This window comes from Talpa occidentalis, unplaced genomic scaffold (genome assembly GCF_014898055.3).
Source record: "Talpa occidentalis isolate TD23 unplaced genomic scaffold, MPIMG_talOcc4v2.1 talOcc4.4, whole genome shotgun sequence".
Classification (NCBI taxonomy): domain Eukaryota; kingdom Metazoa; phylum Chordata; class Mammalia; order Eulipotyphla; family Talpidae; genus Talpa; species Talpa occidentalis.
The window spans coordinates 138,806,127-138,832,363 of record NW_023604295.1 but is presented as its reverse complement, the minus strand read 5'-3'; the positions used below and the strand labels follow the sequence as shown (position 1 = coordinate 138,832,363).

The 26,237-nt window shown below is 35.4% G+C and overlaps 1 protein-coding gene across 1 annotated transcript in view; it reads left to right on the top strand.

Annotated features, from left to right (window-relative positions):
* The window catches only part of VEGFC (vascular endothelial growth factor C), an 81,643-nt gene that overhangs the window by 36,519 nt on the left and 18,887 nt on the right, over positions 1-26,237 (top strand). Inside the window, exons 2-3 of the mRNA XM_037526470.1 lie at positions 19,048-19,261; positions 20,659-20,849. Coding sequence (XP_037382367.1) covers positions 19,048-19,261; positions 20,659-20,849 — 405 coding nt within the window. The remainder of the gene's footprint in view (positions 1-19,047; positions 19,262-20,658; positions 20,850-26,237) is intronic.

Here is a 26,237-nt window from a genome sequence, read left to right as displayed (position 1 = left end):
AAATTTCATTAATGCTCTATCCACGAAAAGTTTTGAGTCAGGCATTGACTTTAAGAATGGATAACTAATCTATTTAAAAAGATAAAGAGAGTAACAACGGTTTCTTGAAATTGTGGCTATTTTTTCCATTCTGGATGGTGACCAGAGTTTTTGGAAACATTGATGTTTGTGTCAATTTAAGCATAGTATTTAAGGGATAGAAAACAATAACTTTTCCACATTTGCATCACTGTGGTATTATGAAGAGGCTAGAAAATTGGTATTTACTTAATTTGCAGGGTAAATCTTTTAAAGTCAGTAAATAATATTCTTAAATATTTACATACTTGTCATTCATATAAGTTAAGCAAAAGAAATGAAATATAAAGCATTAAAAATAGAACATAAAATAAGTCATTTACTATTAAGAGATCTTACCAAGTATTCTCAATTCTGAAGTACTATGCATATTATATAGTTATATAGAGTATAAAGTATTTATATATAATAAGACAGAATTGTACATAACATATCCTTTTTCCATCTTATTATCTTTATGTATCTTTTAATCCTTATTTCATGATTCCACTGTATAATTTTCTATTGGGTATCTTTTCACTTTTTCAAATAAATAGGGCACATTAAATACCAATATACCCAATATAGGGTACATAGTCCTCAGTCTTTTGAATTCCCGAACCCTTCTCCAGGGCCTGGGAGGGAGGATGTACAGCAAGAATGGGCAGCAGCAGTGGCTATGGGTGTCTCTTGGTCTGTGTCCATGCATAGACTTCGTTCTTGATCTGTTCTGACTCTTCATTTCCCTGGGTTACCAGCCTCTGATAGATCTGGCCCTCAGCAGCTTATTTTTCCTCTTGCCTTCTGTGTTTGACTGACTTTGGTTGCTTTGAAATCAGCACCATTTCTGTCTCAAGAGGAAGCATTGTCCAACTGCCATCTCCAACTCTTCTTGGCCCAACTCTTGCCAAATATTTGTTGGAATAAATTTAATTTTTGGAATTAAATATTTGCCAGAATAAATTTAATAAGTCACATAGTACGGCCAAGACTTACACCAATCTAGGAAGAATTCGAACAGAAGTAAGAGTAGACCTTGATTTTAGAATTTTACAACTCAAGCACAGTGCCAACCAAGTACATGAAAATGGTCATATGCTGTTATGAAACACTTGGAGCGCTGCAGCCTTCAAAACAAGACAAAGATAGCGATGATGAAATAGATTGAAAATACAAACCTAACACTGATAATTATTAATAATTATTTGAAGATCAATCAAATCTCAAGTAGAAGAATTTGAACTAAATTCAGGATTTTTCTTTAAGCCAGGCACTTAATGTATAGAAAGAAAGAGATGCTGAAAAGAGGTACATTTAACCAAATAAGAGAATTAATTTAATGCTACATCATGGATAACTTTTCTTTCCAAATATGGTTACATGCCAAGAAAGAGCATAATTGCCATTCTCATTCACCTTTCCTTTCTCTTCTGCAGCTCTTGGGTATGCTCCAGAATTTTTTTCTTTCCAGTGAACAGCCCAATTAGTAACAGTTTGCATCAACCATTTCAATTTAAAGCATAATTTTTTTTCATATGAAGGTTATGTTTTTTATTGTTTTTATTATTCACAGCATAATGCATTTTAGGATTATAGGACACCGTGTGCTCTATTAGTTTAAAATTAGGAGCTAGAGTTCAAAGACATCACATACCCAGCATAATTCAGTAGTAATTTGGCAATTTCCCATTGCTATCATGTTAAAGATAACTATTCCAGATAAATCAAACCCCAAAGTAGACTCTGGTCTGAATTTCTCACATTTTAATGTGCCCATCCATTGTCCCAGTATAATCTTCAGTAACGTTGATTGTCCAGCTGGCACAGCCCTGGGCACTAAAGTGATTTACAGAAGTCATTATTCTCACAATTAAATCAGCTAGAAATAGTATTAGCAGGTTTTTTTTTTCCTGTTTGTTATATATTGAGAATGTTTCTGGAGTACAGTGTTAGGATTTATGTCAAACTAACCTTTATTTAAATTACTTATTTAAATAACCACTATTTAAATTGTTCAGAAGAAAAAACTACTATTGATTATGGAGATGTTTTCAAAAGTAAATATACCCAAATCTTAAACACCAGCAAACTTCACATTTGTCCCAAGTTCAGGTCAATTTTTTCCTTGTACTTAAATAGAAACTCAGTGAATTCTTACAGACTGAAATGAATAACTTAATGGTTGAGGAATGGATAACAAATAACAAAGTTTGCTGCTCAGGGTATTCATTAATTAATGAAGTTGAGAATTACTTGAATGTGAGATACACCATGAAAAAGGAAACTAAAGAATAAATGTAAACTACAATTTAAATGTCCCATTTACCTATACCCCGATGTCTGGTTTGTTTTGAGAAGATGATCCATAAAGGAACTCTACATTTTGAAAGTTTGATCTCAAAACCTTGTACTCAAAGGTATATTCTCACCCTTTGCCTGGATCCAATATTTAACACTGTCAGTGGGGCAGTAGAGAGATTTTTGTTCAATTTCATATGCTTTTATTCAGTAACTAAAAAATGTGGAAAACTCTCCATGTCTGTAAAACATTCTGCTCATTTTCAGCTGCCTGCATCTGCAGTTTATAAAGATATAAATATATTTTCCACTCAATTTGGTAATTATATGTAATGGAAATCATAGATTATTTTTAAATAGTCACTAAGGAATAAAATATGATAAAATAAATTATAGAAAATGGATATGATTTCCAAAGAGAATTTTTTTGGGGAAAAAATCAAAGTTATTCTATAAAAATCATTATAACCAGATTATCTTTGTGACAGTTCTGTTCAGAGCATGAATTTAAATTGTTATTTGGGGCCTTTTCATCAAGTCAAGAGAAGTATTTTTTCTTTTCAAGTAATTTTTAATTATGAGCATTACATGAGTTATGTGAATACTAAGAGACACAAATTGATTTTTAGAAACATTGAACAAACTCTGGATTAGTATTATCTTTTTGAATTGAAAAAATCTCAACTTTAAATTTCTGTGTTAAATTAATAATCATGATATTTTAAAAATATTTTCAAACAACTTTTTTTTATTATTCCCTCCTCCAATGAATGAATTTTTATGTTAGCTTGCATTGCTTTTTCAGTGTTGGTTTTACATTTGATCTTAGAGTGTTTATTAGCCATTGTCACAAAATGGGTGGTATTTAATGTTACCACTGAACTATGTATATTTTATAGAACCATTTAAAATGTTTACTGATACATTACCTGTTTTACTTAAGAATAGCTCAAAGAAAATAATTGCTGTCATTTGTTAAGCTAAAGGATCATTACTTTAAAGTGCATTCTTAAAATTAAAATGTTATACTTCATTGTGTAGCTCATTAATAAATATGTAGTCTGCAGTTTTCTTCTTATTATGTGTGTTTAGCTGAGAATTATATTTAATTTGGTGACTAGCACACTATTCAGAAAAATGAAAAATATTGATGCAATTATGAAATACTTGACAATTTTGTAAAAGTGGAAACATTTTAAAATGACTTCAAAAATAATTTCGTTGAAATGCATATTACCCTAAACTCTTTCATTTCTTTTATATATATAATTATATCTTTAAAAAGCATACTTCTCTTGGATCTTCAGGAAAAAATCATTTTATACTTATGGAGTATTCGTTATGTACACTAAACATTACACATGTCACCTCTTAATCATTAGAGGTGGTTGTGAGGCAGGTACATTTGTTAGATCTTCTTTACAGGAGAATTAATTGAGGCACAAATAGAATAAATAATGTAAATGCAGCTGAGTTTTTGCCTCTGAGGCTAGATGTAAAATCTAGGCTCAAACTTTTTAATTGAGTTTATAGACACATCAATAGTTACTTTAAGTTTTAAACCAAGAGAAAACACCACAAAATTTAACTCTAGGATAATTATACAAAATACAGTGACTTCATTATGAAAGCTTTCGTGAAATATGAGTTCACTTTAACAAATAATGAAATTCAAAGTTGTTATTGTCCAAAAGCATACATGTAGCCTTTTACATTTGTTTTGATGATTTCAGTACACATTGTCCCGATGTTTTCCTTCTTACTCAAGGATTAGTTTTCAGGCCTTGAGTCCTTATAGAATTCTCTTACAAAAATTAATGCACAAATCTTCATGGATGATGCTCCAAGGTGGTGGTGATGATGTCTTTTCTCTAGTAGGAAACATTGGGTGCAAATCCATTTTTGAATGAGTTAGGTATATTGAGCTCAAGGCAAATTCATCACCAAAGCACTTGCTTTTTTTCTTTTTTTTAAGATGTTAGGAGGCTATTTTGGTGTACCAATTTGCAAAATATGGTTTCAAAAGATCGAGGAAGAATTTTGTATATACCTCTCTGAGACAATTTCATAGGCACTTCTCTGAATCAGCAGACCTGATACTGCTTGACTCGGTTTCCACTCACACTGCAGTCAGTGCTAGATCCTCCAGAGTCCACCAACCTTGCAGTGATCCATGTGATATTTCATCATCTCCTGCTCCGTTGAACTCTTCTGCACTGAAATAGGCAAAGATAAGAATTAAATTTCTGAGGTTTCCTCAAGGAGCCTCTGTCCAAAGCTTCTAGTGCTGAAAAAAGAAAAGGTAATGCTGGCATTTGTCTACTAATATCTTCTTTCTTTTTTCTTTCTGTTTTATGATGTGTAAAGAATAGGGCAGAGTCAGAAACCTATGAGTCAGAATTCTACCTTTTTACATCCAAAAAATATATGAATGTTAACTACTATGACCAATGTTGTACTGTCAAAATTTAAATTGTTTTAAAATAAAACACACACAATTGCTAAACTTAACCATGGTAAAGTAACAAGAAGAAAGGCAATCTCACATTTGATTCTAAAAGTGTAAGTAGATAAATTGTTTTTGGAAAAATATTTGAAGGACCTTCAGATTTATGTGTTTAGCTTTTATTTACATTTGAGAGCCATTCTTTTTAAATCCAGGTGTAATAATATGTAGATAAATTCATTTTTATAGTGAGTGTGACAAAAAAATACATTTGTGTAATCACCACTGCAGTCACCACTCCAATCACAATCCTTTTCCAAATATAATTCCCTTGTGCTACTTTGGGGTCAGTTTCATTCTCTACCTCTAGCCTTTAACAACCACTGCTCAATTACTTTGATTATGGGTCAGCCTCTTCTAGAATGTTATATACAGAGAATCATGCAGTATGCAGCCTTTTGAATCTGGTTTCTTTCACTCATAATGCAGTTGAAATTCACCTATATTGTTGCAAATATAAGTAGCTTGTTCTTTTTATCACTGCATAGTATTCCATTGTATGGATGTATCAGAGTATTTGTATGTCTCTCCTCTGTTAAAGGACAACTGATTATGAATAAAGTCTATAAACTTTTATGTACAAATGTTATGTGAACATAAGTTTTCACTTTATATAAATAAATAGCTAGCAGTGGGATGAGTAGTAAGCATATACTTACCTCTACAGGTAACTGTCAAACTCTTTTTACATAGTAGCTCTAGAATTTTACATTTCCTCCAGCTACAGGAGAGCTTGTCACTATAGAGTGTGGTCAGCATTTAGTATTGCTGTATTTTTTACTTTATGCATTCTAATGGATGTAAGGTATTCTCTCATTAAGATTATGATAACCGTTTGCTTAATAACAATGATGAACATATTTTTGTGTGTTTATTTGCCATCTGTTTTTTTTGTTCGGGTATCTGATTAGATTTTTTGCCCACTTTGTGGCATTATTTTGTCTTACCATTGAAATTTGGAAGTTCCTTTATGTTTTGGATACAACCCTTTATCAGATAAGTGCTTTGTCAATATTTTCTCCCAGTCTATGGCTTGTGTGCCTTTTGAAAAGCAGAACATTTTTATTTTCTTGAAATATAATTAAAATTTTATTTAATATTATTTGTTATGTTATTTTTATTGCATTTTATTTCATGTATCCTGTTGTTGATATTCAATATAAGAAAACTTTGCTTCACCCAAGATGACAGGATTTTTCTTCTAGAAATTTCTATGTGCTTTATGCTTTTTAAGGAACTACTTTTTTCATGTATGTATCCATACATCACATCCTGACTAACAGCAATATTTGTGCATTTATTCATGCCATTTCTATCCACTTTCATGAATTCCACTAAAAGGTATGGTGGTTTTGAAACTCTTCTGAAAAGCCAGTGAGTCACACATCTTGTGATTGGTATACTCAGACACCCTTGAACACCTCTAGTTTGGTTCATTTTTAAATTTTCTTTGTATTAGGGGTTCATCAAGCCAACATATATAGTAGAGATCCCCAAACACAGGTTCAGTTCTTAACAGACTAACTAGAACTGCTTAGGGGAATTTCCATTCTTTTGTGTAATTTAGTCAATGAATCAAAGCTTTTTAATTTAATCAAACCTTGTTTTCTGCCCTGCCCTAGCTTCTTACAGAGTCAACCCTAAAAGTTGACATTTTTTTTAAAACATACCTTCAGAAATCCTCCCTCACACTTGATTTCATGATGCCATTTTCTCCAGCATTTCCTTTAGTCATTTCACTAGTTCATGCACTGGAATCTGCACCCCAGATTTGTAGGACCCCAGGCAGATTGTTCTCTCTGTCCTCTCTTCTAAGGAATCTCAAACACACACTTGCTTTTTTTTCTAACAGGAAAACATTTATATCTGCTGGGTAGGGGGTCTCCCTGGTGGCCTAGGGATTAGATCTCAGCACTGTCACCCCTTGGCCTAAGTTTGATTCCCAGGTCAGGGAGCTTCCCACATGGTGCAGCATGTCTCACCTGCTGCTTCCCTCAGCAGTGAATTTCAGTCAATCCGCCTGTTCTGCTCCCCATTCTGTCTCTGGTGAATCCTCTCACCCCCCCACCTCTGGCCTACACCCCAGTTCTACACAAAAATAAAAATAAATTAAAAAAAAATACATCTACCATGTAGGCTTCAGACCAGCAGACCATTTATCCTGCTGTCAGCTCAGGATTTCCACTTGGATGTCCTTGATGCTTCCCAACTTGCCAGTCCAAAATGAATCATCATTTGCCTGTAGCCAAAACAGACCCTCCCGTGCTGTTCTCTGTCCACCCTTTGTCACTAATGCCAGCAGCTCTGTCTTCACATGGAGAGTTTCCTCTCCCTCACTGTGTAACTGTAAACCAAATATTCTACACTCTCACACCCAATAGCCCTCACAGTTGTTTGCCAGTCATGTCCACAAACACAATAGTTTGTCACACACAAGAACTCAACAAGTGTTCACTACTAATGATGGCTGTCACTGCCCCACATTCAAAGAATGCATCCTCAAGGGCCAAGATCTGAATTTTTAAATGAGAATATGGCTGAAGAAAACTTCAAGATGCAATTAATATACAAACATGACCTTGAGCAATTTGTGCGGTTTTGATGGATGAGGAAAAGATGGAAGTTGTTTGAGAAGAGTGAGAGGATGCAGTAAGAAGTGAATTAAACATGTGAATGCAAGAATGGTTTGGTACAGATTCATATTGGGGTGTGAGGGGAGACGTTTTAAAAATTTGGCTCTGAATGAGATAGGATATTAAAACTTTTCCACTGTGGTTCAATTACTGTGCTAAAATATTAGGTCATGCATTTCAACCAAATTGTTAAGTTGTGGAATATTTACTAACTTTTAAATCAAAGGATACATGAGAATAGATGATGGTAAGATAGCATCCCAGGTCTCTTAATAGAATAATGCTCTGCCCCACACTTCCCTACCTCTCCCTGAGTCTTTGTTCCAGTACAACCTCTTTCAAGTCTTTCCGGTACAACCTCTTTCAAGTCACTTAGTGGTCACGATTAGCAGTTACCTCCATTTTAGACTTTCCATATTCTTTTTTTGAGTTTTTTACATTTACGTTTTTAATCAAATTCTGGCTTTGTATGAGCCTCATTTTACCCCACATTTTGTCACCCTCCCCCCAACTTGTTCTCCTCTGACGCCCTCCAGCCCACAGACACACTGTTCATTTACACATCATCTTATAGGAGACATATATGAATTTGATGGTAAATGTTTTTTATTTATTGTATTTTGACACTGTTGGTATTATTTACTGCTGAGTGAGTAACATTTTTTTCTTGTTCAAGTTTCTAGAGTTTGGGGAGAACTGGTAATTATTTATTATTATTTGCTTATCTCTACCACAAATTTTCCCAGGCTTTTCAAAATAATTATGAAATTCCACTGAAAATTGTGAACAAAACATAGCAGTTAAGTTATAGATTCTATTTTTTTTTTCTTTTTTTCTTCCCTGGATCCCTCTACCATCTGCCACCAGTGACTAGATAGGTAATATCAAATCTTACCTGAGCTCTTCATGTCTTTCCAGCATTCAATTACTAATTTCCTGGATTGTTTGTCTTTATCTTTACTAGCATATTCCCTCCTTCTTTTGAAGAATGTCATTTTTAACAACTTTGCTTAGTATAATTTATTTACAATAAAAGTTAGTGTTAGTGGTTAATTCATAATCAGTCACCATGATGCAGTTTAGCGATATCTTTACTAATTCCCCAAATTCCCTTGTGTTCATATAGTCAACCCTTGTTCCCATCCCCACCCTCAGGCAACCACCATCTGTGTTATTTTCTGTAGTTTCCTGCATATTCCAGATTAGCCAGTGCAGTCTTTTACATCTCTTTTTTTTTTCACTTAGCATGCTATGTCTATGGCTCATTCACACTATAAATTGTATCAGTGGTTTATTCTTTTCAATTCATGAATAGTATTCTTTCATAGCAATATAACACATTTGCTTTCCATTTAGTCAGTTGGTAGGTTTTTAAAATTATTCCAGCTTTGGGCTATTATGACTAATGTTCTATGAATATTAATATACAGGTCTTTGAATAGTCTTATGTATTCATTTCATTAGCAGTGAAATTACTGAGCCATAAGATAAGTGTATGTTATGTTTTTAAGGAACTTCAAACTAGTTCCAAAATAATATGTACTTCACATTTATATGAACTACATATGAGTGTTTCAGTTTGCACACATCCTCAGCAGTATTTGGCATTGTGATTCCTTTGGATTACATCCTTTGTTGTGGGTCTGTGTAGTTGTTTAATTTGCATAGTTTGCCTTAGTAACTAGTGATGTTGAGCATCTTTTCATGAATCTGTTAGCCACTGGAATACTGTTTTTGATAAATACCTGTCTGTGGGTCTGTTAATCCTCAGTGGTCCACTCAGCCACCATTTTGTTGCCTAGGGTTGGTTCTGTGTTCCTAAGCAAGGTCAGAACTGCCCGGTCAGTTAGTTACAGGAGCCCAACCCTGCAAGGTTCCTTTCAAATCAATCCAGAGCAGAAAGCTTGATTGCTCTGGAAATGCTATGCATCACGAGGTATGACTGGGAATCTCGGGGCCGGGGAGGGGGGTGGGGACTGAGGACCAATGGATGACAAGGGACCCCAAAAGCTGATCAGTGGAAAGCCTTGTTGATAAGATTGAAACCCAAGCTGGGGAACTAGGGCTTGATCTCAATTACAATACTGAGTCATCAAGCAGATGAGAAGTGCCTGGAGGGCAGCCTCACAACCCCTGATGCTATAGTTGACAGCACATTTTCTAGTTTCACTCTTACCCTTTTCTTTTTTCTCTTTCCCCTTACAACTGGTGCTGTATAATTATTAATAAAAGGCCAGGATCTTGCTCTTCGGCAGCATCCTGCATGGTGCAGCCTGCTCCACGACTCCCGTTTCTCTATCAGTGTGGTGTTGCTGCCACGACACCAGTCCACATTTTTTGTCTTCCTCATTTTTAAACTTGGTTTTTGTTTTGTTTTGTTTTGTTTTTTGTGGGACCCTCAGCGGCCAGGGAACGAACTGGCGTTGCAGAGGCTGCGGGCAGCCTCGCAGCCCAGCGCTCAACCACTGCGCCACCAAGGGAGGCCCTAAACTTGGTTTTTATTTGCCTTAATTTTTTGAAAGAGTTCATAATATATTTTAAATACAAGTGTTCATCAGATATATGATTTATAAGCCTTTGATACCCAGTTTTCACCTGTCTTTTGGAGTTCTTAACATTTCAAGAACACAAGTTTCAATTTTGGTTAAGTTTCATCTACCTACCATTTTTTCTTTCATAAAATGTTTTTTTTTGATGTCATGAATTATAAATCATTGCCTAATCCAAAGTCACAAAGAAGAAACTATGTTTTGTTTCAAAAGTTTTATAGATCTTAGCTCTTGCATTTAGGTGTGTGAACTATTTTGTTTTAATTTATGAGGATGATATAAAGCAAGATCTAAGTGGTTTAGTTTTTCCATTTTTCAGGGTTTGGGATTGTTTTGTCTTTGTTTCACATATAATTTGCTGATTGTCTTAGTCAATCTGTTTAATAAGTTCTTCTTTTCCCATTGATTCACCTTGATACTTTGTGGGAAATCTTTTGACCATCAGGATAGGTATACTTTGTTTCTGGATTCTCGACTCTGATCTGGCAAGCTAATGTTTTTAAAATTTTTTTAAATTAAAGTAATGTTGGTTTACAACACTGTGTAGAGTTCAGATGTATAGCTTCTAACCTGAGCAGCTATGCATCACACCAGATCCACCACCAAATAACCGCTCCTCCCCACCTATTCCACATCCACCTTTCCTGCTGGCACAGCCTTTGTGTTGTCAAAAGTCTAAGTTTTATTTTGTTTGTTTGTTTTGCTTCTTTATATTCCACAAATGAGTGAGATCATACTGTATCTATTTTTAAGCTACTAGCACACCGCCCTGGTTCCTATAGCTTAACAGAAGGTTTGAGAGCTGATAATGAGCCCGCTAAAGCTATTCTCTATTTTCAAAATTAAACCAGCTGTTCTGGATTTTTTGCATACAGTGTAAGATCAGCTTAAATGTCTACCAAAAAAATATGGTTGAAATTTTGAAAGGGATTTCTCTGAATTTATAAATCAATTTGAAAGAATTGACAACTTAATAATACTGAGTGTTCCATTCTGTTAATGTGGTAGGTCTCTTTATTTATTTATTAAAATAAATTTCTCTTAGTAAAGTTTTACAATTTTCCACCTGTGGGTCTTGAACTCTTTTGCTCAATTTATTACCAAGATGTTGATTCTTTTGATGTTGCTGTGAATGAAAATTGTTTCTTGATATCATTTTGTGATTGTTCATTGCTAGTAGATAGAAGTACAATTGATTTTTACACACTGGTTTATATAACCTTGCCAAACACATTTTTAGTTCTAGTAAATTTATTTGTATAAAGTCCTTAGGATTTTCTACAGAAAGGATTGTTTTGCCCACAAGTAAAGACAGTTTATAGCTTTCTTTTCATTCTGTCTTAATTGATTAATTAGCATTATTAAGGTAACTCCATCTTCTGTTGGATTAAAGTGGTGCAAAGGGATTTACTTGCTTTGTTCTGTATCATAGAAGAGAAGCATTTTGTCTTTCTTCAGGTATGATATTAGCTGAGAGCTTTTCATAGAAGCCCTATATGAGTTGGAGAAAGATCCTTTCTCTTTCTAGTTTACTGGAAGTTTTTAATCAAAAATGAATACTGGATTTTTATTATTTTTTAGATTTTATTTATGTATATAAGAATTGGAGTATAGGCCAGAGGTTCAGGGGATGAGAGGATTCACCAGAGACAGAGTGGGGAGCAGAACAGGTAGATTGACTGAAGTACACTGCTGAGGGGAGCAGCAGGCAAGACAGGAGAGGTCTGCTGCGCCATTTGGGTAGCTCTCTGGCTGGGGATCAAACTCGTTGCTGCAGTGGCTGTGGAGAGTTTCATAGGTTGCATCTAAACCCCTTTCGCCACCAGGGAGACCCTACATATTTCAAAGTAGCTCATGTAATTTGTACATCAATCCTTACATTTCTTATGGCAAAATAATCCTCAAAGGTCATACATATGGAAAGTGAATAAATTGATGATTACAGCTTATAAACACAGGTTTATCATTTGCCTAAAACACATGCCTTCAGTATTGTGTTACATCATACACATATGCTTCCCAACAAAAAAACCTTCTTCCTAGAGAACTCAGATTCAGGTGTGGACATTTTGTCGGTATCTCTGTGAATGCATTATGTAATTTTAAGTATTATGTACGTATAATTGGGCAAATTGAGATTTCACTAAGAACATGGGTTTTTAATGAATAAGAGTTAATATTAAAATATGCTTTCAAGTAGAACCTTTTTATGTAGCTTTATTTGGGTCCCTTAGTATAATTATTGTTCATGTGTTTACAGCTACTGCCACCACTGCTACTAGCACTCTCTATCCTCTGTGTCTAGTATATGTAAGGCACATGGCCGTGCATTTGCTAGATTACCTAATGTTATCAGGATCTCTTATTTGTTGCAAAAACCATGATTGACCTTAGTCATAAGAAATTAAATTGCAAAGAAGTTTTGTATATCCATCATTTTAAAGTATGGGGCATCACCGGTGCAAACCAGGGATACACTTAATATCAAGATAAATGATAAAACTGCTGTAGTGTGGTCCTGGATGAAGGGTAGACAAAAAGATCAAAGGAACAAATCCAAAAGGCAGAAGCAAACCCAATATATATAGCCATGTGGTTCGCAGAAGAGGTCATTGCCAAATGACCCTGGGGAGGCAGCCATCCTTGGCTCAGAGTCACTGTATATTGACACATTTGAACAGGTTTTAGCACTTTGGAACTTCTCTTATAATTGGTAAATGCCTCAGGTATTTTTGGCTTTAGGTACCTACTGCTGTTTTTGTCATTATATCTGGGAAAAGATTAGAATTAATATTTCTGAGATCATTTTATCTTCCTACAAAGGAGGGAAGTCAGTGCCATTTGAGAAGCAAGAAGAGTGGTTGTCAGTGCTCAGTGCAAGGCACCCCGTGTGTGTCTTGTCCACCTCTATGCAGATAGGATGGGCGCGTAGCCTGCTGTAGCATTGAATTAGAAAGTGATCTCAAGATTTCATCATTGTAAATGAATATTTGTAATATTTCCTAAAAGCCTACCTACAGTTTGATGAAATATTTGATTTTCTCCTTTAGTTTATATGTGATAAGCTTAAAAAGTAATTTCTTTTAAAATATAACTCATGCTAACAATAATAGATATAAATAGTGCCCATTCTTTGTCGTGGCATTTTTTGAAAAAATTTCGAGGATAAGGCAAAAAATAAATTGACTCAGTGCCTTGGTGGCCAGGGTACCGTGGTAATTTACACTGGAAGCCTCGGACCCTTTACCTCTAAGTCACACACAGTGTTGAAAACCATGTTGCTCCAAAGAAATAAAAAAATTTGTTAATTAAAACATACAATTTCCGGGCCTCCCCTGGTGGCGCAGCGGTTGAGAGCTGGGTTGCGAGGCTGTCAGCAGCCTCTGCAGCACCGGTTCAATCCCCGGCTGCTCCCCGGCCACCGGAGGAGGGTCCAGCATGGCACGCAGACCTCTCCTGCCGCCCGCTGCTCCCCTCAGCAGTGTACTTCGGTCCTTCTGCCTGCTCTGCTCCCCGCTCTGGCTCTGGTGAATTCTCTCACCCTCCCACGCTTCTGACTGTACCCAGTGCTTGTATAAATAAATAAATAAATAAATAAATAAATAATTCTTTAAAAAAAAATTGAATTTTATAACCATGTATTGGATGACCTCTCAAATCCAAAACCCTCTCCACTCTGCCCCAGTACTGAGATTTTGTTGTAAAAAGAAATTTTTAAATAATTAGAATATACTTTGTGTTTTTTTTTAATTTTTTTAAAGATTTATTTATTTATACAAGAACTGGGGTACAGGTCAGAGGCATGGGAGGGTGAGCGAATTCACCAGAGACAGAGTGGGGAACAGAGCAGGCAGACGGACTGCTCAGGGGAACAGTGGGTGAGACAGGAGAGGTCTACCGCGCCATGTGGGTATCTCCCTGGATGGCCAGGAATCGAACCCAGCTGCAGAGGCTGCAGACAGCTTCGCAGCGTGGAGCTCAATCCACTGTGCCACCAGGGAGGCCCTGGGCTATATTTTTTTTTTTAAGATTTATTTATTTATGCATACAAGAGTTAGGGTGTAGGCCAGAGGTGTGTGGGGTGAGAGGATTCACCAGAGACAGAGCGGGGAACAGAACAGGCAGATTGACTGAAATACACTGCTGAGGGGAGCAGCGGGTGAGGCAGGAGAGGTCTGCTGAGCCATGGGTTCAGCTCCCTGGCTAGGGATGGATCTCATGCTGGATAGCTTGATAATGCTGAGCTTTATAATGCTGAGACCTCCCTGATGTGCCACCAAGGAGGCCCCTAGAATATACTTTAAAATACAAATTTACCTATCATGGATAGTTTGCTGAAGGAAACAGGAGGAATGACAAATCCATCTGGCATGCCACTGCCATTTAAGTGGGAAGAAATGAATAAACAAGCTCTTATGCTATTTTAGCAGAAGAATAACTTCAGCACCTACTTATTCTAATGCTGCTTTCTGATTCTGTTTCCAAAGAAGAAAGAAAACTCAACAGTAGTATAGAGCTGGTGATCTTGATAACTACTTTAGGATAAAGTGATGCCTCTTCATAATTTGGTTGCTTAGGATAAAGATGAATAATATGAAAAGTATTTCCTTTTATAATTTTTTGGAAAATTTTTATAACATGGTTGATTTTGATTTTTATTTATTTTTTATTGAGTTAACATTGGTTTACAACATTGTATATTATTAAATGACCAAAGCTTACCTCTGCTTTACCTTATGAAACTGTCTGTAGCAATGTACTTTTTTTCATCAAATATAAAATATTACTTGAGCCAAGCTTTTACAGACAGTGCATGGACAATTTAAGAAAAATATAAATATCCCTTTTTCCAGTTTGAAGATAGGTTCTTTTCTCTTTTCCCCAGATATAGATATATCGGGCAACTAACCGAATTTGCTTATAACCCTTTTTAACCAGCGTTGGAAATACAGCAGTGTGATCAAACCTTTCTTTGATGGACTCCTACCCATTCTTTTCATACTGGTCACTCATATTTGATAAGAGGATATGCTTTCAGGTTAAAGGAAATTTTCTGTAATTGAGGTATATGCATTTCCCCATCAATTTTTAATTTAAAATTACTGAATTTTTACATGGTGTAGCAATTAACTTATGATTGTTATTTGTAGAGGCTGTTGATATTGAATTTGCATTTGTGAATTTTTAAAAGTTAAGTTCCACTCATTGACAAATCTAGGGCCATTAATAGTAATATTAGGTGTCTGCTCTGGTTTCCTACTTATTATTGACTCTCTGGATTATGACAGTTCTTGGAAGATAGGACAACTCTGTGCTCTTATATTTTCTCCCTATTGGGCATCTGAACAACCCCTAGTCGAAGCAGACCAGCAAGAGGAAACTAATTTTCATGAGATACCTGTGTAAAGTCAACTATATCTGCTATCGATGCCTCCTAAGATGTTCATTCTATGTTATGACTCCGCATGACTCAGGAAAACTATAATGTGCATGGGAAACCCCAAATCTCTTTCTCATCATGTGACCTTGTGTAGACTCAGAGTTCTTGCTTCATCCTTCTGTTACCTCTTAGGTTTGTGAATTATCAAGGAAGGGACTTATTCCTAGCTCCCCTGGCTCCCTACCAGCTTGGACTTCCAGAGCATGACAAAATCCTTCACCGACTATCACGTAGTTTGCTCCTTACTAATAATTATGTGCTGAAAGTTACATCAGAGTAACTACTGAATTCCTAATTGACCCCGCAAAGGTGGAGTGCAAAATTAGATTCATTTTCAGATTACTTGAGACTTTTATTGCAGTGGGATAGCCACTTGAAAGGTGCTTTTTTTTTTTAAAGATATACCAAATTCCTTTGGAAAATAATAAGGAAAATATTAACATTCAGATGACAACATTCTGGAAAATATTGGTGAACACAGAGACTCAAGAAAACCTTGAGAAAGGACATGACTTTCATCTGGATAACACTTCTACTGGAAAGATTTTGGGGTGTTTCTGGTTCAGAAATTTTTCTAAGTTACTGGGATCTATTTAAATTCCTCAAAAATGAGATGTGAATGTGCCATGACTACCTGGTAGTATTGACCTTCAATATTTTGGTCTCTGATTCACAGAACAGCTCTCTTACTAAATTGACAATGCTCAGTTCCTAGGTGGCTGCTCATTTAGAAAAGAAATGCAGAGCATACATCTAAATAAACACTGCAGCAAAACTGGTACAGTACTCACTGTTACACTTGACAGTGATGTGAAAATGGCAGTTGATTTGTCTAGAAACCAATCTCTAATGTGCTGTTTCTCCCTAAAGATGTTATAATATTAATCCAACCCTTGACTACAGTTTCTGTGATCTATTTCTACATTGATTGCTTATTTGAATCATCACAAAAACTCTATAAGGAAGATAATATTACCATTTTCCAGAGTAAGATGAGGGTCAAAGAAAATCTAATGTTAATTAAATAAAATCTATAGCCTAGATGTAAATCTGGATCTTTTGCTACAAAAGCTTGTTTTTCTTCCCTGAAAATATAATGTAGTAGGGATGAATAAATAAATCGCTCAATGTCAATCTGTTTTTATACCATTTTGTCTGTGATAGTGTCTGCTTTTGCCAGATTGGTATAAATTAATCTTCAAAAGACATGCTGTATGCAGAAATAAGAATAGTGAATGAGATGCAGAAATGAACATTAATACTATGTCCTTTGGATATGCTCAGAGAAACTACTTTTAAAGTTTTATTCTGATAATAAAAAGTTATGTTCAACATTTAGAATTTTAAGTATGGAAGTATATAGAGAAGGACATAGTTATTACCTTAATCCTGCAATTTGGAGATGATAGCTATTTTTTGTTTTGCTGTAGAGGTTTTAAGACTATATACAAATATGTATTCAGGCTATCTAAATATGAATTTTGTTTTATGAAAAAATCTTATACACATGAGCTATGTATGTGAACATTGTATGTATGTGCATCATGGAATATATTATCTACTTCTTTTCATGTCTAAATTACACATCTATATCATTATTTTATAATGTTATTAGATTACTTTCTGTGTTAATTTGTTTTCCCTGTATATTATTTAGTTAATTCTTTATGGGTTTTATATTCAGTATTATAGACAGCCTCACAATGACTTTGTACATATATATATAGCAAAGGCTTGTTATCACTTTTTATGGATAGGGAATTTAATTCCAAAGTGAATTTGCTATCTAAAATGGGGCTTGTTTTTAAGACCCTTCAACTTGAAATAACACATTTTTCCTTGAATAGCTGTACAGATTTATAATCCCTCCAGGAGTAAAAGAAATTACAGTTTTCTTTACTTTTTGACACCACCAAATATGCATTGATTATATTTATTCTTTGTGAATATTCAGTTCAAGTTCTTTGCCCATTTTTCTACTGAAGTACCTGTTTATTTTTTCTCATTAACATATTCATGTGATATTTTAAGAATATTGGTCTTTTCCATCTGTCATGAATATTTCAAACAGTTTTCCCACTTTATTGTTTGTCTTTTATTTTGTTTATAGTGTTTTCTACCAAACAAATAGCTTAGATTTTATTTTTATTTTTTATAATCACTTTTAGAAAGGCACCTTTTCTGCCTAAGTATAAATATAACAACTTTTATTTTTCACTAGTATATTTTTTCATTTTTTAATATTACATTTTCCCTACTGTGAATTGTGTACTTATGTTTTTCTTCATTTGACCTGTTAGAGAACTTAGTCTTTTATAAATATAATTATTGCTGTATGTATTTCCATTTCTAAATTTTAAATACAAAATCAATTTGTTTTAAAGTTTCAAATGATACTTAACCAAAAGTCCCTCTTCACTGTCATCCTTTTTCTTAACGGTTGCTGTGTGTGTGTCAGTGTTTCATATAACTGATTATAAAAGTACATGGGTGTGTCTGTGGTCACTGCTGCCTGGGTGTCTTCAGTGGGTTTTTGTTAGCTTCTGCTGGCTTCAATAGCCCCACAGCACAAGAGCTACTAAGGACTATGTGTGATCAGTGGGTCCCTGGAACTTTATTCCTCTAAAACGCAACTGGATAAAAATAAATTTTAAAAAATATTAAAATAAAATTAAAAAAATAAAATAAAAAAATAAAAAATATCAACGGGGATTTGCATGAACATTAACAACTTTCTGAATTATATTTTTGCACACTGAACTTTAAAAATATATAAATCTGAACAGTGTCCCATTTTGCCATAATTTCAAAGTTTAATTTAGAAAAGGCATTGTAGTTTTCTTAGTTATATTTACTACCAGAGTATAACTTAGAATATTCTGTTTCATTGGATACATTTATATAGACAACCATTTACAAACAGAGGTGATGTTCTGTTATTAACTATTTTGTGTCTCTTATAGCGATATAAATCTTGATGATCACTATTTTTAGAAATACTGGGAGGTTTTACCAAAATATAACCCTCAACTGTGACACTGATATTAAAATCCCATTCTCCGTGTGATTAGTTACTCTAAAGTAGTTTTCATTAAACTAAGATTTCCTAATTACAAGCGTCCTGCTTAATTATATTTTACTGATGTTGATAATGAAAATGAAGCAAAGCATTAGAATGGATTTCAGTTTGATTGTATTGGGCGGTAATATAAACATGAATAAATTTTCAAACTAATAAATTTTCCCTTTATGTAGAAAAGCTATAAATAAAATGAATTCCTTCAAAAACATTTAAAAAATTATATTTTCCAAAATTGTTGTCTTAACAACCAAATATATATTTTTAGTTTTAACTGTCTTAGTTAATTTCATTTTAGTTGTGGTGTTTTAAATCAAAACATGATTCTAATTTTACCAAGAAAAGTAACTCAGCTGCTATAAAAATTAATAATGTTTTTCATAGGATCCTAGCACATATAACAATAAACCCAAAAGGCTTTTCGGTGCATTTATTCCCATATTCCTTAATCTGACTAGTAACCAAATTGCATATTTCTTTGACAGGCTTATGCAGGCAGAGATCTGGAGGAGCAGTTGCGTTCAGTGTCCAGTGTAGACGAACTGATGACCATACTCTACCCGGAATATTGGAAAATGTACAAGTGTCAGTTAAGAAAAGGAGGCTGGCAGCAGAGTAGAGAGCAACCCAACGTCAATACAAGGACAGAAGAGACTATAAAATTTGCTGCAGCACATTATAATGCAGAGATCTTGAAAAGTAAGTACAGGAAAGAAAATACACAATATCAAACCAGTGGAAGTTGCAGGCCTGGTGCTTAATTTCGGCATTTTTGTATCACTGAATACCTTCAGAGCTGCACATAATGAAAATAAAACATTAATAATTTATTCAAGTACCACATTTTATGATATCACTTTGAGTGACCGTGATGATTTCTTGAGATAATAGAGAATGTGTGTGTATATGAATACACTTTATTTTTTTTATGGTGATATTCTGCTGCAAAATTTTTAAAAATGTATAGAAATATTTTACCCGCTATGGCAGTTTAGGCATTTAACATTCTATATCTTACAAAATGATTGTACATAAATTTTATTTCTGATTGGAATACCTAAATCATCCTAAACCACCTTTTCTCGTACTGCTTGTTGACTGCTGGTTCACGGTCACGTGGCTTGGCTGCTGAGCTTTGTAAAGTTGCTGAAGCTCTAGCAGAAAACTTCACAAATAATTATGATGTTCTGGAAAATGGCATAGTACAAATTGGTGGACTACTTTTTCAAAGTAATTCCTTTCAGTTGTTATTCGTTGCTATAAATGGTTGACATTGCAAAGTATTTTGTGCACAAAAACCAATACACAAAATGGCTCCATAGTTGAATAACCAATAGTTTATGCCCCTTTACTCCAAAATTTTTATGTTAAGAGAAATAGAGGAGAAATAAAATGGAACATTTATGAAGTACATCATTTGTGTATTTAGGAGTCAGCAGTGTTAGAAGTAAGCAACTACCTCACTGGAAATAAAATTCCAAAAAGAGAATTAGAGAAGAATAGGAAAATTTTACTGTCCTAAAAAATCGTATTTCAGGCCAACGTCCCAGCTGATGGAAAATACTCCAACATTTCAAGTAGCTACCACCCTGCCATTACCCAAAGTTGTAAATAGCCTGCCTGGAAATAATCTTTGAATCCAGGACCATGGGCATCTTCTCACTTACATCTGGATTTAAAAAGAAGAATGCAATGAAACTGTTGATGTTTGCTTTGTTACAGTATATACTGTAACAAACTGGCATGACTCACCCTCTGCAAGTCTTGCAAACAATCTATATTTACATTTGCATTTCTTGAGTAAAGAAAACCAGCCTAGGTGCTGTAGGATATGGGTATAATTTCCAGAAAACATGATCCTCTTTAAGCTGGTTATCAGAAATAAGTCTGTTGTAGAAAACATCTCTGGCTGCTCGGTTAAGTGCATGGTTTTCCAGTTCACAGTGCCATTTATAATCCTGCCAACTATTTCGTTAAAGTTGTGTATTATACTTTGATCTTAACATCTGAAATCAAATGTGTGTGACTTCAACTGTCATGGCCTTTTCCCCTTCGTGGCTTCTCTATAACTTATGGACTTCCCTATGACTCGACAGGTATTGATAATGAGTGGAGAAAGACTCAATGCATGCCACGTGAGGTGTGTATAGATGTGGGGAAGGAGTTTGGAGCAGCCACAAACACCTTCTTTAAACCTCCATGTGTGTCCGTCTACAGATGTGGGGGCTGCTGCAACAGCGAGGGGCTACAGTGCATGAACACCAGCACAAGTTACCTCAGCAAGACGGTAGGTGTTTCGCTCTGCCTGGGCGCCCTCCCCATCAGAACCCTTCAACTTGAGCAGATTTTTTTGCCTAAATGCTGGTCCTTTAAAAATAGCATGAATTCATTTAAAACTGATTGTATTTCCTGTAGGGAATGAGGTTAATTTTGCAATGATTCATGGTTTTGATGAAATAATGTTGCAGAGAAAGTAACTGATGCTTTATGACCTCTGTTTCATAGAATGATAGCAAAGCCAAGTGGAGAACATAAAAAATCTACATACATATGTGTGTCTGTATATGTATGTGTGTATGTGTATGTGCTATAAATGTGTATATCCATATGTATATACATTTGTGTATATACTTATTACTTATCATATGCACACACTGTAATCTTTAAGAATAAACACATTCATTTGACAATGAAAAACCTTTAAATGATGGTCTTTTGACTATAGAGAGCATAAATTATGGATTCAAAATATACAAGTACACGTATGTGTTCTGTGAATCAGTCATATTGCATTGAAATAAACTAGCACACTAAATATAAAGTATATATTTCTAGAGGTTGGAACCTATAAACTCCTTTACATCCATAAACATAACTTGGAAAAAATTCATAAAACTCTACCCTCAAAAAAAAAAAAAAGCAAAGGAAATAATCCTCACATCAAATCCCAAGTACTCTGAATTGCCTGTAAAATCCATCCCATTAGATCTTAAGCTTCTAAATAATAGAACCGAAGAACGTGCTAGGGTTCAATTTGGACCCAGGATTTTCAGAGCAGATGCACAGAGCAGCCTGAACTTCCACAGAGAGGAAGTGGGCTCTCAGAGGCATGCTTATGTGTTGGCAACAATCTTGGGGTGTTGTTCCAGTCGCTGTGTGCCCAGCCTCTGCTCAGCAATGTTGGGAGAACTGCCGCCTGGGCTGATGCAAATTTCCCCCTGAAAGACAAAACCCTGGTGACTTGAAAGTTTTCTCCAAGCTATTTTTAATGAGTTGGAATGGCATCACCATCTGGCTCCCTGTTCGCAACTGTCCTTTGTCCTTTAGAATTAACATCATCAGATGTCAACAGTCTCTGGCATAAAAGTCTTTCATTGATTTCCCTGGGCTTTTAGAATAAGACCAAAATTTTCACCACAGCCCAAATGTCTACCTCTGCTTTCCTCTGTGGAATCATCTAACACAACTCTCTCTTGCTTCTGGTCCTTCAGTCCCTGGTGACCATTCTGCTCCCTCTATCCAGAACTTTGTACACGCCCTGAAGTCATCCTGGCCTCTATTCTCCTTGCTAAGGCTCAAATTCTTCAGATCTCAAGTCAAGTATTGCATGTCTCAAGGAAGTCCTTGATGGTTATTTTTCTGGCCTCCTTTATTAGACCCATTATTTTGTTTGAATACTTTACAGTGTGCCATGCTTTTCTTTCAAAGCCTTTACTATTGTTTAGAACCATAAACTACAGTTTGTATTCATCAGTATCAGGGATTCACAGCTGCCCTCCTAGGCCTTATCTGTTGAACCAGATTTTAATAATAATAAAAACCAGATTTTTTAAATAATAGTAATAATTTTAATAATAATAATAAAACCAGATTTTTAAAATAATAATCAAATCATTAACTCACCTGTGTAACTTTTTAATAAGTAAACACCATATGCCCAATGAAAGAGTATGCTATATATTTTAGCTCAACCTTTTTAAAAATAGCTGTTGAATAGATAAGAGCTAATTCTGCCTTTTTCTTATTGTAGTTAATATGAGGAAAAGTACACACTCTATTCACTTACTTCAGGTTTATACCAAATACATGTTTACATTACATATGTGTCAGCTAAATAGCAGGAGACCCTTCAGGTAAAATCTAAACTTGGGAAACAAAATGTACATAGTTAAAACAGAATAAATAAATTTAGCCTTCTTTACTGGTTTTCCTACGACCACTGAGTTTATTCTCTGTGTTGGTCTAATTAGGTCTCATATTCACTTAATTGGTATCAGCATGAAAGTCCTTATTCAAGGGTAATTATTCAATAACATACGAACTCTTCTTTCAAGTTCAAGGCTTTAGAAGGTTTGGGCTTTAGAAATTAAAGTCTGAAGGGCTAGGAAGAATATTTAGTGCTAAGTTTAAAGTACATATTGGTGAAATAGAATTTGATCCAGTGTCCTCATTACTTAAAATCCAAATACAGTGTTTCCTTTTCATAAGAAACTAAGTCTACCTTAGAGCATAGGGAGTCAGTTCTTTTACCTCCACACTTCACAGATTTTAGTATTACCTTTATAATAGAGTTTTAATGTTGATATTATTAATTTTATCAGCTGTCTCGTAATCATCTGATCCCATGAAAAATCAGAACTTCCTATAAAATTGTTGAAGTCTCTGTTTCCTGATTGTTCATGTTGCTTCAAGATTTGATGCCTTTTGATAGCTTGATAGTTGCAATATTTGCATATCTTAAAAATTCTGGTCTACAAAACTGTAGTGTCTTTACGTTTATGTGTCATTATTAATAACATCTGAGCAGTATTCATTTTAGCATCTCAATGTGTTAAAGATATACAGATTTTTGGAACTAAAAATTTGAAGTGGCTTGAAAACAAGGTACCTGGTTCTCAAGACGCTGTCTTCTGTGACTTCACACTCTCTCCTTAGTCTCCTCCTTTTCTCTTCATTCTGTGCTCTTCCTGATAAGCGCTTCCCAATCTTCATTTCCAGTGCAGACTCCTAGCGTGACCTCCAAACCACCTACTCAGACCTGAAACTTGACTTTTGCTCTGACAGGTCAAAGTCGATCTGCATCACACTGGAGTTACAACCTATTTCCCACCCACCCTGCCCTCTCAAGCTAATAAATCCTTTTCTTTTTCCCAGTATTCTCCGTTTCAATTAATGAAACTTGGTGAATCCAAGTTATTCTTCCTTTCACTTAAGCCCAATCAGTAATTCCTGTTAAGCCTTGAAAACACTTCTAGAATCTACCCCAGTGTCAATTCTGCTGCCCTAGACTCTGGTCTAGACCACACTCACCTCCCACCTGGACACTGTACCTGCACCAGTCTTCTGACTGGCTTCGTAGCCTATTCTCACTTCCTCCAACCCATTGGTGATGTGTTAGCAGTGACCTTTTTCTTTTCTAAATGATAAATCAGATACTGCAAACAACTTACAGTAACATTGCATTTGTTGAGACTGCACCAGCATTAGCGAGTGTATTTATACGCTGGTCTTTTTTAATTGCATAACTCATTTAGTGACTGACTGGCTGACACAAGTGTTCTGAGTTGTTAAATATTTTGAATGCTGCTCTTCTTCAGGTTAAGTCTTTTAACATCTATTACTGGACTTTCATCATCTGATTTCTACCTAAATCTTTATTAAATGCTACAAATGGCACTGCTCTTTCCCTCAAATTTTCCTGTCCACCGTGCCCAAACTCTTTTACTCCTTAAACTATGTCAATGTATCTTGCCCCTGAGGCACCTCTGAGTGCTGTACTGTATATTTGAAGCATCTTACACACAACACACACACACACTCACACTCACTCACACTCACTCACTCTTAGCTAATTCCTACTGTGGAGAGTCCTTAGGACTATACTTAAATGTTACTTGCCTGGGCCTCCCTGGTGGTGTAAGGGGTTAAGCACCGCTCTATGAAGCAATCCGCAGCCACTGCAGCACAAGTTCGATACCCTGCTGGCCAGGGCGCAACCCACATGCCGCAGCAGACCTCTCCTTTCTGGCTGCTGCTCCCCTCAGCAGTGCATTTTAGTCAGTTTACCTGTTCTGTTCCCTGCTCTGTCTCTGGTGAATCCTCTCACCCCTGCATCTCTGGCCTGTACCCCAGCTCTTGTATGCATAAATAAAAAATCTTCAAAAAAAATGTTACTTGCCTGGCATCCTCTCTCATGCTCTGATGACTTTCTTTACTCCCTGTATTTAGCATCTTTACCTTTCCTGCTTCTCAGATTGTTTTAACTCCGGAGCTCTGAGTGCCGTGAAACCAGAGGTTGTCTGTGACTATTGCCCAAGGGCACAGCACAGTAGTGGCCACATGTAAACACTTGGCACTAAATAGAAAAAAAAACACAATAAAAGGGAACAGAGGCAACAGTAAAGTTTTGAATCTGCTGGTTTTGAAGATCTGAGAGGTATTTAAGTGGGGAGAGCAGAAAAAGGTGGGGCAGACAATTCTAGAATTACAGAGTGCCAACTGGATCTTTACATGGAGATTTACTGGAAAACATCCCATTGACAAATGATGGCTCCAGCCCTGGTGTGGTCGTTAATACTTAGAGAATCATGTGTCAGAAGAGAAAATCAAAATCCATGCCAAGGAGAGTCTTTACTCCACATCTGAAGAATCTAATGCATTAAATGAGTATGCTTGGAGAACCCTTCAGGTGCTTCTCATGCTGCTGTCTCTTGAGTTCCCAGTGATGCACTGATGGAGCTTACAATTTAGCAGGGGGAATCCACATTTATCAAGTAATTAAAAGTAGTCTAAAGTGTTGTGAAGAAGAAATATCAGTGCAAAGGTTTGTGGATGGGGCTATTGAGGCTTACACAGCAAGCCAGAGTAACACTTGAAATTCCAGAAGACAATGTTTCCATTTCTGTTTAACATTTTACTCTTACTGCACTTTGAAAAAGCTAATTCTTAAATGACATCTTTTTCTGAGTTTATTCCATTTATTATATTATCAAGCTAAAATAAATGTGATGAGTTCTTTTTAAACATAGAAAAGAAGTTTCTTACTGCTCTATATTCTGCAAGTAAAAAAAAAAAGTTTTTGTTTCATTAAAGGAGTTCCAGACACATCTTTGAGCAACAAAAGTCACCTATTGGTGACTTTTCATATAAATTGTAAGGACAATGTACTTTAAGTAATGTAAATCCTGTTTTTTACAGAAACTTCATGGAAATGTTTTATGGAGCTCAGTCAAAGGCAGGTTATCAGAATGTGAGCAAACTAAAGTCAGCTGAAAAGTAAAACCATATGCACTGAACATTCCAAAGTGAACTAATCAATAACAACTGCTTCAGAGTCCTCCCCCCAATAGCTAAGTGGCTCTGAGAAGGTCATTGGGAGGGATGCCTTTCTGACCTCTTTCATAAACATATGCTGTCCGTGTATTATCTTAGTAGAAATTGTATACTTAAGAACTATAACCAAAAATTAGGAAACGGATTTTGCACAATGTAAATTATTTGATGACTGAAGGAACTGAGGAGAGTCATCTTCCCAGGCAAACAGCTGGATAACACAGTTATTTAAATGTCATTATTTACCTTACAGACTTTTACCAAGATAGGAATGAATTAAAAAACTACTAACTCTATGAGGCTTCCTTGGAAATCTTAGTAGTAGAATTCAGGAAACTAAGTC